Consider the following 15,004-nt stretch of genomic DNA (forward strand, 5'->3'; position numbering starts at 1 on the left):
TTTATTGTGGTTTATAGCTTGTTTGTTTCAAATAAATGAACCTAATGGTGGATTTTGACTAATGGTAGCATTGATTACTCAGCTAAATTTGATTTAAACAGCAGAAGTTAAATAGATGTAGCACAATGAATAAACTATTCTGAGGAAAACAGGCTCTCCAACTCAACTTTAGCAGATGAGAGGGAGTCACTCTATCTGCTGTTTATTTTGTAACCTCTGTTAGAAAAGTGAAATAAAATTAAGAAGAAATCATAATGTTGACTAAAATATTGATGTCAGCAGACTATAATGGTCATGACTGCAAACACACCAAGTTTTACCAAGTATCTTTGTTTAGTTTCTAGAGCAAATATCGTATTATGATTGAAATAAGGCAAAACTAACTTAAAAGTAACTTTTTAGCAAGATATGAGAGCTTTTTCTAATGCGTTTTGAGCTTCAGGCGAGTCAGGTTTACATAACCATGTAGCCCTCCCAGTCACTTTTCAATAATATTCTATCAGAATAGACACCCTTTGTGACTATTCAAGTCCACGGCAGGATTTCAACACCACTTTAATCTGCCAATTAGCTGCTTTGTGCACCTAACATTAATCACAGTTCTTGTTCTTTGTCAGTATGTAAAAAATGAAAAGGGGATCAGTTGTCCCGTCTATTTTAATTCTCAGATCACCCAGAAACATCTAAAGGACAATGGCAGTGTGCTGTCTGGCAGGCGCTGGGCTCACAGCCAGTTGGCAGTGCAACCAGGAAGAGACTCCCAGTCTCAGTTCAACCCAGAGGAGCTCTGTTCATGTGCACCGCCAGCATTAAAACGCCTGTACCGCATGAAATGAGCTTCAATGTAGCTCAACAAGAGCAGCTCTTTGTTTTGTGGACCAACATTTTTAAGGCCTCGCCCAGATTCACAGGTTATTCATGTCGTTATTTGACTGGAGTTCAGTTCCCACTTGGTAGTAATTATGTTTGATCTCTGCACATAAAGGTCATCCTAAACCACTATCTGACACTTGAACTTAACAACACGGAAACCAATTTATTTGGCACGTTTTAATTTTGAGCTAAAAATCGCTTAATGCCTTTAAAATACTAAAAACTGGGTTATATTTCATAACCCAAAACAACTCCTGACATGCAACGATGTACAAATGAGTTAAAAGGAATAGAAATAGTTTGTAAGATGAGATCAACAGATGGGAGGGAATAGAAAATAACATTATGACACAATATAAAGCTAAAAAAGAAAAAGTTGAATTTACAGAAAACTCCCTTTAAAGAAACACCCGACCCTTTTATTTGTGCACCTAGTTCTAATTGTTTCATAGTTTCAAAATGGCTGAGAGCAGTGTCCAGTGCTAACAAAGCTGTTTATAGATTTCTTTTTTTTTTAATTAGAAGACCTCCAGATAACAATTGCAGCTTGAGGGTTTTCACACCAGATTGCTGAACTAATGCTTATGCAAGTGTCCGGTGCATGAATCGATGGGTGGCTTAGGGACACAGACCTCCAAACGTTTGGATTTTCTCCTACAGACGGTTCCATAAATTACAAAAAGTCAAACTGGAGAAATATAGCAGCCACCCACCATCACACTACCATCATGTTTGACTATTAAAACGAGGTCTTCTTCTGAAAATCCGTCTTAAGATTAAAACCAGATGAGCACATTTGCCTCATCAGTCCCAAAATTCCTCAACATTGTAAATGTCAGATGGGTCTTTGTGTTCTTGCTGGTCTGCAGTGATGTTTGCTTTGGGAATCTCAGTTTTCACACAGCCTCTTTCTTATTATTGTATCAGAAAAACAGACTTCAGCTGAGGCCTACAGTGGTTTAAATGTTGTTTCTAGGTAATTTTGTGACCTCATAAATGAGACATCAATGAGGTTTTGCAGTAACTTTGGAAAGCCAGCCACCATTGTTCCATGTTTTCCGTTCGGTGGTAGATATCCGTTTCTTTAAATTGACACATGATGTTGATTTTTGAAGTCTTCCACTTCGACTTTGTGTTGTCAGAAAGTTTCTGTTTTCCAATGAAATCATCAACTGAAAACCTTTGTGCCTTATTTGTCTCATGACAAAAACACCAAGCTCCGTGATGTGAAAGGCTGTTCCTTCTGCTCTCTTTTTCATTTAAATCCCATAATTTAAAAAACCTTTTTGTGCTGGAATCTGCTCCTTTTCTGTCTGCAGCAGCATCTGGTAGATATTAAGACATTTGAATGTGGGCAGGAAATAAAAACAATTTACGATTTTGCACTTTGTGTCGGGTGAACACTTACTGTTTTCTCAACTACGTAAAGTGCAGTCCATACATGGGATGACCCCTGAGCGTTAGCCTCAGCTGTGGAGCCGCCACATTCCAGATGGAGCCACAGACAGCGCAACGCAGAGCAGACTCGAGGGGGGGCTGATGTAGAAAAACAGGATGAAAGACCACAGCTACAAATAACCACCAGTCCAAACCCCAAAGTCCACAGCAAAGCAAACAGAACTCGTGTTTAATTTTACGTGCGAGTGAATTGATGTTGACAGATTAGGTGGGGAGAGTCGACCGTTGGAGGGCAGTGACGTCGGATTACTGCTGAGACACTTGGTCAGAAAACTTCTCACACTTTGTCTGCAGTTTGTGGGAAGCAGAAGCTTTGTACTAACATCCTTTTTAAAGATTTCTTGTCTTGTATGTGGAGGTGAAACCGATTAAGAAGCAGCCGTCGGTGGTAAGAATCTTAAAGACACAGTCTCCTTTTTTTCAAATGGTTTTTTGCTCGTCTGTTTTCTGCACCTGGGGCGCAGAGAGGGCATCCGTGTAGGCATTTCCCACAGTCCAGTATGCGGCACGGTACCCAGGGAATGAAGGGACAGTGATGGTTTATGTTTACTCATTGCTGGCTGACCTCCTTTTTTATCTCCTCAGCTGATTGTTCTGCTGTCGTCGGGTTATGTCCAGTCCAGTCTGTGTGCGCTGAGATGTAAACAAAAAGCCTTTAATTGTTGCTCACCGTGGAAGCATGTGTACTCTACACAGCTTTCTGTGTTTCTCAAGATTTTTCTGGAGTTCAGGGTAGATATTTTAAACGACTGCAGGGTTTCCCCCAGAAAACTTGCTAAGCCTGGCAGTTGGGCAGTACAGCAGTCATTCATCCAGCGGTCTGTTGTCTTTTTGAGTTAAAAAATGTTTAAAGTTCACAGGAAATTTAAAAATATCACTTGATAATTATGTGTTATTAAAAGATTGGAAGATTAATACCTGAAAACCAACTATAAAGTCTTAAAAATTTGTCTAATAATGCAAACAACTAGGCTAAAAAGACCAGATATTTTAAGCCTGGCGGGTCACCAGGCTTAAAATACACTAGGAGAAACCCTGGAATGCCTTGATTTTGGTTGTGCTCAATAAGGTGGATTGTGGTTAAGTCTGTTGCAATAACCACTTAATCAGTTGATTTCATAAAAACTTCCATTCTGATGTTTATTATTTTCTGACTGTCAATTTTGTTTTCAGGCTTTATAATCCCTTTTATTTATGGTTTCTGTTGTGTGTTGGTTTTTATTTATTGTTTTTGGTTGTCATGTTTCAATTCTAGTGTAGACAAACTCGCAGTTTTATCCCATTACTTTAAAATCAAAAGAACAATGTTATATTTTTTCGCAATAATTACTGGGACAATTTATTGCCCTGCAAAATTAGTTATAGTTGCAGAGATAGCTTGATGATTTTTGACTGGGGAATGTTGGTGCGATGCATAAGACAGGATGGCAGATGAGTAATTAAAAATGAAGAGACTTGGGCACATTATGCATTCAAAAGGAAAACATTTTGTGTCTTCACAGGCAATCCAACAGGTCCATAACAGACAAGTTAATCCCTGCTTTGGGCTTTTTATTTTCACGGTATGCTGACAAAAAATTGTAAAAATGTCTGCAAAGTCTTGTTCTGAGCAATTACTACTGGTAAAACTTGGTAGTCTACATCCTAAACATTATGTGTTTAGGATGTAGACCCAAATGTAAGTCGGTTTGTGTTTTGTGTTAAACTCTTCAAAAGTATTTTTTGGGGGGAGTTGAAATCAATAGCAGTTTAAATATTGCAGTGAAATGAGCGTCAGTTTCTGCAACAATAAGAATGTGATGCATTTATTTTTGACACATCTTAAAAGCAAACATTTGCTTTTCCTCCTGTCACACCATTGTCTGTCTGCCTTGTGTTTCTATGGCGATTGACGATATGCTGCTCTAAGAAAGAGACATCTCTGCATCTCGGGTTAAATCAGGATTTTCATGAGCATCACAAATCAAATATACTGCAAATATCCTCTCAGTCTACAAAACAGACACATGTACTGTGCAGATTTACCAGCAAGGGTTTCCTGTCTTTCCATTATTGCTGGCCTTCGTGACAGACATATCTCTACGTCCTAACTAATGGATGATGTTGCTGAATTACTTAAATTCTGTAACTCATGCAATCCTGATTAACCTAAATAAACACTTGGAATCCTTTAGGAAATTTTCAGATGAGCTTGGGTGTATTTCGCTTGTTTCCACATATCAGAGGGAGCTGAGTGCAACTAATTTCATTGGTTTCCGTACCTCCTACTGAGGGCGTGACCCTGCTTTCACACTGGTCATTAAAATCTCAGCATTACTCCCTGCAGGCAATGCTTCCCCACGTGGGTGTTCCTTTTGGAGCTCTAAGAAAGGGTGGAGTTAGAGGACTGGGCTCTTACCGGCTCGGATGCACTGAGGCATTGCTGTGCGCAGGAAGACGGGATAGGGGGTTGTCATCAATGGAGAGGCTTTGGCATCAGCGCTAATTGGGAGACTCTTCCCCGTTGCGACGCTGAATTGTTGGAGCTGCAGATAAAAGAGTGAGAGGCTGAATGGTGCGTTTTGATTTAAACTTTCATAGCATCAGCGAGTGCGAGCGGTGGTGCAGATACACACTTAGAAAGTCTTAATACCCCTTCAGAAGTGTTCTCTGGTTATGGAGGCACTTGGGGAAGAAGGCATGCCTGGTTTCCCAGGCCCCAGTAATGAACTCTTAAAGCTAACATCGCCCAATTAATTGCATCTGCGGTTAAACTGAAGAAAACGCTTTGAGCGAGATTTGGCAAAACTCCCACCCAACTCTTTTCTTCCTGCCCCACCACTTTCTACTCTCCTCTTAACCTCGCATTCTACTTCGCAGTAACCCAGTTAGGCTGAAGAATTGCTCCACCGAAGCAGAAACACAAGTGTTTTTTCATCAAACTAGAAAATGGCTGCATCTAGTTACAGATGTGACCCTCCGTCTTTCTCTTACTGCAAGTGTGATGAATTTGATGCATCACACACAAACACACACACACGCACACACACACACACATCCAGTTTCCACTGCAACTTTAAAAACAGATGCTATTCTATGAAGGATTGAAAGCAGAGCTCCTGCTCGGTTTTAAATCATGTACTTGGAGGGTGGACTTGATCATGTTTGAGTACGGAGTGACATCGCGAGTGATTCATTGTTTTTATTGTGAGTTCATTGAGGAATCAAATAATGGGCAGCAAGGCGTAAAAAGCTTGCCTTCAGGTTTGTTTTCTTTCCACTCGGATTCTTTTCCTTCCTGGCCGTTAACGATGAACACAATGTGACACATCCAAATGTCTGACGGGATGCAACGTCTCCGCAGAAGACGGCGGCAGGCAGGTAACTGGAACAGAGACAAACGGGCTAATGCACGTTCTGGGAAGAAAGCTGTAAATTTGCTCCACGTGGCAACGCTGCCTGAATCAGTTTATGATGACGAGCATGAGCCGGAAATCTTCAGTAATCATCCTGGCCTGTGTCTGACTCGGCTGCAGAGGGGGGGAAGATGGTGACGGTTTTAGCTCGTCATTTCAGGGACGAGGCCGGCGATGACTTCCTGTCTGCAGCAAACAGAGGACCATTTTTATGACTCAATTACACAAGGCTTCATTAAATGTAATTGACCTTAATCACAGGCTTGTTTTCACCTCCGGGCTCAGAGTGGCACGACAGCCCTCTCAGCTCCAAAAAAAAAAACCATATTTATCTTTGATGTTATGTGCATTTGACAGGATGCAGTGAAACGTTTTACATTTTAGAGGAGTTTGGTTTTAAAATAATGTAATTTAAGTGTTTGAAGCGATGCAGTCAGGATCATGCAAGTAAAATCCTCCTGTGACATCTATGCAAATTTTGATATTTTGTGCAGACATGTTGTTTTGGTCACCTTTGTACATGAACCATCCAATTTACTAAAAACTGTACAATATCAGCTCCACTCGGTGGTTCATTAACATTTGAAAAATGCTGGGCTTCAGATACATCAGTAGGGTCCCTCTGGACATTTCTGTCCATTTCGACTCGTGGTGTCTTCATGTCAGCTGGAGTCCAGCTGCGACAGATAAAGAAATTGACAAATATATCTTTGAGTTGAACAGGGGCCAGAGCGGAGGTATCAAATGACTCTTACATGAACCAGTCAAACATCAGTCAAAAACTGAGATCTGTTTCGTTTTTGAATCAAAAACCAGCTTGTACTTTGGATTTTCTTTAGTTAGGTACAAACAAAACCCTGATAAGTCAGATAAAATCTTTCATGTATAAATATGGACGGTCTTGTACTTCTTTTTTTTGGCGGTTTTCTTTTCTTTTCTTACTTTTACATTTTTCAGATTCTTCTAGTATGTTTTGAAATGGCAGTCTGAAGTTTCAACAAATCCTAGATCTGTAGTAATATCCAGAAAACTTACTTTTGGCAAGTTTTGCCTCTTCGTGCTTATGAAGTAGGAGATCAAGCAGGAGATCAACATTTCCTGTAAGTTTTGTTCAGACGTGACTATCAGCCATAAATATATTGACTGAATCATCAGTAACTCATATCAAAACAGAAAGCAAACATGCTAGCTGTAGTGTAGACCATTTTCTTTTCAAGAAATTACTATTTTGAGACAAAATATCAGTCGCTGTTAAGAAAAACGCATATTACTGCGTCTGGAACGTCACTGATGGGTGAGTAAAACTGATTTAACCACCTTTGTTTTGAAAGTTACCGAATTTTCAAGCTATATACTGTATATTTCTTTGATTGTAGATCTGACTGGATCAATATTGGTATCTGAGAAAAACTCCTGATCAGAACATCTGTAGCGACAATCGGTTTACATCCTGCTCAGTTGAAGTCTGCTTCTAGCGACAGAAGAGCATTAATCTTAGGGTGGTGGACTGAATGTACCCACTTTTCTGACAGTGTATTAATATCTATGGAGCCTTTAATCAGGCCACAATGTCAGGGGATTATTTTAAGACCTGGCTGAACTGCAGGGCGGCTGATCTGGATGAACCAAGATGAAAGACAGACTATCCAACATCAGAGACAGAAAATGAGTTCATTACTGTAATTAGGCCTCCATGTCTCTCCCTATCTCCATCCAGTCCCCTTGTACACCAGGTCCTGTGCCTAAAACAGGTCTAATAGCAGTGCATTACTCCAGTTAGCAGAGGGCTGCTGGAAAAGCAGACCTCCCACCCTCCATCTGTTGCCTCTCCTGTGCAGACGGCAACAAAAGAAAGGACAGAAAACAGCCTTCAGGTCACACTCCAGCAGAAATCTGCTGACCAAGTAGCTTGTAGCGCTCTCCATTGGTCGTGGGAACTGTGGGCGGGATGCAGAGTGAGACGTGTTATAACTGCGAGCATCAATCATTTTGGTGGGGGAAAGTAGCTAATAGAGGAAAGGCAAAGGAAACACAGACCACCATGTTCCCTGGCTTATCCTGTCCCGTCTCTGACATGAAATAAGGGCCAATTTGCCCTATTTGACCCCATTTAGCTACAGAAACACAGACATGCTGGACTGTGTGTACATAAATAGTCTGGTCTGCTATTTGTTAGTCTTCTATAAACAAGAGTTTAAGAAAATTCACTCAGACTGCTCTGTTTTTGTGCTGAGCATTTAACAGCAGCACAATGCTGTTTATCCCAGATAACTTAAGGTATTTGTTCAGGTATCTTTTTCACTGGCTCTTTGTGTGGCAGCAGCGAAAGGTCAGACATGCTGTTTTGTTGCCTTGCAATCAGATTGCATTATGTCAATGTCTTTGTTCTTCCTGTTCACAGCCAGAAGTAAAGAAACGTCTCTGCTAGAGTGTCAACTCTGATCCCACTTCATGCACTGGTGCCACATTTTTCTGTTACCTGCCCTAATTGTGAGTGTGAAGAGGCAGCTTTTGGTCAACATGTGACATTTAGAGTTTGGCTGGAGTCACTTCTGCTCCTTGTCGCAACTTCAAGGAAAAGTATTACTTTGATAAACGTCTTAGAAAATAAAAATCTTATGTTTTTTTTGCCTTAACCTTTTAACACATTAATGTATCGATGCGACAAAGTAAAGCAAAATTGTGAACTTCAAATGAAATATGTGATTTTCTTGTAGTTTTTTGCATATTATAATCATACCCCTTTACTTTCATACCTATAAATAAAACCTAATAGTGCAACCAATTTCCATAGGAAGTCACTTAATTAGTAAATTGAGTCACCTGTATGTAAAATAGCTCCTATTTAAATACCAAGTCCTTGGCAATTTGTGGAGAACATTATTGGATTAATGGCATCATGAAGATCAAGGATTATGCAGCATACAAGAAGAAAAATGTTATTTATAAAAAAAAATCCCAAACCTTAAAATACCTCACACAGAGCACTTTTAACCAGTTTTTCAAAATTGGTACAGAGAATGGCACAACTAAGTAAATAAACAAACTAAATTAATTCTCTGGAGGTGCTGCAGACTTTAACTATCCACATGAAAACTATCAGCTATGTACTCTGAATTATTCACTTTTGAAACTATTTTTTGGAAAAGGCCATAAGAAATCCTGTTTCCAGTTTCCATATTCTCATGTAGGGTGAACTAAAACACGCAGAATGAGATTTTCTAGTAATAATAACAGACCAAAGGTGAACTTTTTTGTGTGATGCAAAGTGTGTAGGAATAAAATTTAAACTTAGTTATGTTTTAATTGTGACAAAACGGGGAAAAAGTGAAAAGGGTAGGAATACTTTTGCAAAGCATTGTGGATAACTTATATTTTTGGATCATAACTCCCCGTTTTCTTATTTCTTCCATTATATATTAATTCTAACCAAGAGTCTAAACTATAATTTTAAATATAACATCAAACTGATGGGAGTAGATTCAGATACTTAAATATTTTCTGTTTCATTATTTAAAAGAAACAAAAACAAACACTTTAAACTCATGTTTGCCCATTTGACCCATTCAAATCCAGATCTGATCTGTGTTGATATTCCACTTTTGTAATGCTCATTATGTTGCAGTGGGTCACATGTTACATTATTCATTATTTGGCATATCGTTGCATTATGTATTCACATTGCACAAGATTGTAACGCGCTGTCCTTTCTAACCCATAAATGAGACGCAGCATTAAGTCGCATTTTATTGCTGGTTATTGAAACCGAGTTCATAAACAGCCTCCTGATGAAGGAGAAGAAAGGCTGTTAATGATTTAGCACTGAGTCTACATGAGAAATTACTATATTTCCCTTTCATATTTGGGTCATGCATGCATGCATTAACCTGTATTTCATCCATGCAGGCAGCAGTGAGTGCTTTACTTTATAATTAAAATGCTTCCTCCAGTGTGTATGTTGCCTGGTTTGACTTGCAACTAATCTCATTGTGAACCATTTTCCCTTTCTCAAAATAGGCTATGCTCCTTTGTGATGGTAAACATTGTAGACAAATGTAAACAATTACATGAGACCTGCAGCTTTCACACTAAAAGACCTCGTGGATAAAAGATGAAGACTAGGGCATGAAGCGACACTCATCTGCTGTGTTTACAGCTGAACTTTAGGAAGAGAGAAGTTTCAGCTTAGCTTATTATCTTTACTGATCATTTGGAACCATGTTTTCTGTGATGCGGAAGGATGACTGGATAACTCAGAGCAGTTTTCACATTAATGTGGTACACATCATGAGCACCAAAGAACAAGGAAAAAAGCATTTAGGTCAGAGCTGAAGACTCATTAGCCAGATCTGCTGCAGCATGATCTTTAATTCAAACACAAGTGTTTGAAGAGAGGAACCCAAAGATGAATCTCACTCATATAATCCTAATAGACCCAAAGTAAAACACGTGGAGTAGCATGGAAAGTTGATTAATCTACCAGTAGGCAGTTATGTTTTTCCTGCAGTACATCTATAATATTATGCTTCTCCCACATGGGGTTAGCAAGGTCATAAAAGCTTCTGTAATGTTGCTTTAAGTTCTGTTTTTATATCTAACTCATCATATACAGCTGCAGATTTTGATAAACTCACATCTCGCTCCTGGAGACTGTTTTTATTTGCTGGAATGCTAAGCTAATATTAGCATCTTTATCCTCTTATGTTGAATAATTAAATAATTCAACATGTTTTGGTACTTTTCCTTTTAACAATATGTGGACAAAACTTGCAGAAACGTTCTGCTTCATATGATAGTGCTTTTGAAGTTCTTGGGAAATGTTAGCATGCGTACTCTCTTTTATATGCTTAACTAATCTTAGCCTTATTTTTGTGTTTTGACAGGACATTGGCTCAAAGCATATTTCAGTGTGCTTCTTATTAAATGTGTGGATAAAACTCACAGATTAAAGTTCTGTTTCATGAATTTTGCTCTTTTGATGCTTTAGACTCACTTACATTCTGTCCATCTAAAATAAACTACAAACGAAGTTTTTCTCGTTCTACATGATCTTAGCACTTTCCTTTGACTAGCACTTCAGCTGCTCGTCTCCCATATGGACAGGTGTTTGGGAAGACATCTGTGCACAGTGAATTAAGCAGATCACAGCATACAGACAGGCAGGAATCATTGGTATTTTAACCTCCTTGTAAATTTGAAACGTTGTAAATTCTTCTTTTTACTTTAAGCTGTTTATCGTTTATCTTTAACTATTCAAGTTGTCTACATGAAAATAGACGGGTCCATAAGACTCTGGCTGAGTTTGTGCTTGCATCTCCCGTAGATTTACAAACAATAGACTATCAACAATAATTGGGAGTTAAATTTAACCAGGCTGTTTGTTACTAAACGTTTAAAAGTATTCTAACTGGGGAATTGGTTGAAATAAAAGTGATGTAATGTGGTGTTTTTTGCCACATTTCTGACTAAAATATCTATTTCTCACAGACTGAAGGAAATATGTGCATTTTGTATTTCCATCTCTGTAGAAAATGAAGAGACCACCCCATTGAAAACCTCATGGTTATTCCACCTAATATTGATTTCTGAGTTAAAATATTAGTTGTTTCTAAATGAATATGAACTTGTGTTCTTTGCATTATTTGAGATCTGAAAGCACTGCATCTTTTTTGTTATTTTGACCATTTCTCATTTTCTGCAAATAAACACAACAATTTTTGCTTGGAATTTCGGAGACATGTCATTTTACTCAATACCTATAAAAAGTTAAATCAGAGAAACTGATCATTTTAAGTCGTCTCTTATTTTTTTCCAGAGCTGCATTACATTGAATATGGTCATTATATATCCACATAAGTTATAGAAAGAGGACCTAATATTTGGAAATCCCCAAGAAGAAATAAAGGCTGTTTTTCAAGGACAAGATAACCAATGTTTACTTCCCTTTTCTTCACCCTCAGATGTTCTGGTTAATAAGTAAAACTGCTGATTAGGCTTTTGTCTGCTGGTGTCCTCAGTTTCCCAGCATGTCTGACCACACAGTGTTGAGCAAATATTGTCTTCTGATGTTACGGCTGCTGAGTGTGACAAAGTGTGATCAGTTACTGCTTTTCTTTACATTTTAAAACCCACAGCAACCATCCTGTGAAACAATAAATTATAACAAAACCATTTCTTTACAATCTTTTGGGTTTGTGATGGTGCGAGAGGTAGGATCAGATATTGGCATGCAAACATTTGAGTGAACATCTGCCTCTTGTTACTGTGATTTGCTTATCTGCCATCTGCTCAGAACTGGCTGCACACAGCAAAAACAATGTATATCTAGTTGTAAACCTATAATAGCACCCTCTCCTCCCATCACACTAATTAGCAGTTTTTTGCAATTGAGACTATATAGCTCATAAACTAATACTGCCTCAATTTTACCCCATTATAAAGGTTTGCTTTGATTTAGATCAGCTGCAAAATCATTTATGCAGCTCAGCTGAATGTACCTTAATTATGACGGGGAAGAAATGCTTTTGTGTTTAAAATTAACAATTTACGCTTGCTGTGTGCTCAGTTTTCTCTTTTGTTTTTGTCTTTTCTGCAGATCCGACTCAGTTTTCTCTTTTATTTTTGTCTTTTCTGCAGATCCGACTCCTCCGACTGCCTTTCTGTATTGGTGGTATCCTGTAAGAAGAGACTCTGCCGTTCTTGAGTGTCCTTGTCATCCTGAAGTGTCAATAGTGATGCCACCCGCCCTGTGTGAGTTATGATGACGGCTCTCTCTTTGACTGAGGAAAGGAGATCCCCCTCCAGCCACATGACATGATGAAGACGCTTCCTGAAAGTTTGTTCTTCAAAGAATCTGCGAGCAGGATATGAGTATTTTGAGCCCTGGGACAGATAACAAACCAACCCTTGTGGGAATTCTGGGAGACCCTGAAGAATACTCCAAAGCCATGCAGTCAGAGGAGTTATTCAGCAGGAAACTCAAGGCCTTGAATGGCAGCATGGGACCACCGGCCTCCAGCATGCAGGTGAAACCCGACGGTGCAGGGAAAACAAACGGTAATCCTGCCATGCCCAAAATGGGCGTCAGGGCTAGGGTGACAGAATGGCCGCCGCGGAAAGATGGCTGGGATGTACGGCCTTCACCCAATTACCAGAGTGTCATTCCGGTTTTCCAGAACGGACAGCAGGATCTTGCTGTGGATTTACTGGAGCAAGGCGAGGCGGTGTGTGTGGAGGTGGACTACACTGACAAATACACGCTCAGCGACCTTCTCTGCCACTCCCCCTTAAAGGGTCTCCACCCGATCCGTCAGCGGAGCAACAGTGATGTCACCATTAGCGACATTGACTCTGAGGATATAATGGACCAGAACGCTGTCAATCCCAACACCGGAGCCTCTCTGCACCGTGAATATGGAAGCACGTCCTCCATTGACCGCCAGGGCCTCGGTGGGGACGGCTTCTTCACCATGCTCAGAGGCTACAGAGTCGACAACCTGGATCACCGGAGCATACCGCCTCTGGGATTCCCAGAGTTGTTACGCTGTGATGCCTCTTTGTCCCCAAGCTTACAGACAGCCGCACAGATTGCCCGGGGAGAGATAGTCCACATTCCAGGCTATGATTACATAGACAGTTCTCTCCTCTACAGCCGGGAACGGGAAAAGTCCTTTATGAGGCGTCTTAAATCAGAATCAACAGAAACTTCTCTGTTCAGGAGACTGAGGACCATTAAAAGTGAAAGCGATGCCTTGAGACTCTCTTTAGAGGACGACCGGCGACCCCTGAGCTTTCAGAAATGCTTCGCCCACTATGACGTCCAGAGTGTGCTTTTCAACATCAGCGAAGCCGTGGCAAGCCGGGCATACCTGAGCCAGAGAAAAAACACTACCACTGGAGCTTCAGCTGCCTCAGCTGGTGTTGGGGCCGCAGCAGGTGGACTGCTGGGAGGTGGCATAGTTGCTGTGCCTGGAGACGCTGGAGCAGCAGGTTGCAGCAGTGGAAATCAACCCATGTTCGAATCTCCGCTTGGGAGCAGAGAGGATCTGAACCCCAAGGAGAACTTGGACGTGGATGAGGGGGACGGAAAGAGCAACAACTTGGTGCTGAGCTGTCCGCACTTTCGTAACGAGATCGGCGGTGAGGGGGAGAGGAAGATCTCCCTCTCCAGAGCCAACAGTGCCAATTACAGTGGCATGTCGGAGAGTTGCTCGTTTGAGTCCTCTCTCAGTTCCCACTGTACCAATGCTGGCGTCTCTGTACTGGAGGTGCCAAGAGAAAACCAGCCGATCCACAGGGAGAAGGTCAAACGCTACATTATTGAACACATTGATCTTGGAGCATACTACTACCACAAGTTCTTCTATGGAAGAGGTAAGAGTTAGTACTGATAAACATCTGTTGACAAGGGTGATTTACACTGATTTTGTGTGATTGTTGTGATAACTGTTCAATGACTAAAGAGTCCAGGGAGGCCGGGACAAGGTCAAACTGACAGCGTGCGGTCACATGGTTTTCTGATTTTTGTTTTCTCACAAACCTTTCAAGCTCCACAAGACACACCGAGCCAAGCTCCCCTGGCAGTATATGTCATTGTGTTTTGTTGTGTGTAGTTTACAGCTGTACAGTAAACACAGTGATCATGGCAGAGGAACAACTATTACGAGCTCACAAGTTCAGAGCAGGAGGAAATAATAATTGACAGACCAGAAAATCTCATTTTATTTTTCACGTTACTGAGAGAAAAAGCATCGGTGAGCTGTTCTCCCACAACATCAGACTAGAACTGAGCAGGGGGAGTTTCGTATTTCAGTACTTCCTCACTGCCTCAAAATCTGCTTTCTGACTGGAAAACTGCTGTTCTGCCTACCTGTGCTACCCAACGATCCTTCCTACTTTGCATAGATAGTCAGAGCAGCGACTCATGGAAGTTGTGTAGAGCTGTTACCTGCATACATAAACACACCCATGAAACTCAGACCAATCACACAATAAGTTCACATAGAGAGGAGGCTAAAGGTTTGCCACAGGGGTTGTGACATGAAGGGGCGGACGACACGAGGCTGAGAACAAGATGACACAATTTTTGTCACGCATCTTCAACAATGAGAACTGATTCCACCAGTTCTGCCCATGCAGAGCCTCTTAGGCCCTTTGCCCTCCCTTGAATAGTACAAGTGCAGCTACATCTGCCTACATTCATAAGGTCAGATATCTTCCTGTAGGGCCAGATGAAATAACATCCAGAACAATAGCCGGCTTGTGTCTGGGTCGATCGT

At 40.6% G+C, this 15,004-nt stretch overlaps 1 protein-coding gene across 5 annotated transcripts in view; it reads left to right on the top strand.

Annotated features, from left to right (window-relative positions):
- LOC103137653 (signal-induced proliferation-associated 1-like protein 2) overlaps positions 1–15,004 on the top strand; it is a 120,767-nt gene that overhangs the window by 26,743 nt on the left and 79,020 nt on the right. For all 5 annotated transcript variants that reach the window (XR_001662035.1, XR_001662036.1, XR_001662038.1 and 2 more), the window contains one exon: positions 12,363–14,099. Coding sequence is in view for 2 of the 5 variants with exons in the window: in XM_016671181.1 (XP_016526667.1) it covers positions 12,593–14,099 (1,507 nt within the window). In the remaining 3 variants the exon portion in view is untranslated. The remainder of the gene's footprint in view (positions 1–12,362; positions 14,100–15,004) is intronic.

Source organism: Poecilia formosa, unplaced genomic scaffold (genome assembly GCF_000485575.1).
Source record: "Poecilia formosa unplaced genomic scaffold, Poecilia_formosa-5.1.2 Scaffold42, whole genome shotgun sequence".
NCBI lineage: Eukaryota > Metazoa > Chordata > Actinopteri > Cyprinodontiformes > Poeciliidae > Poecilia > Poecilia formosa.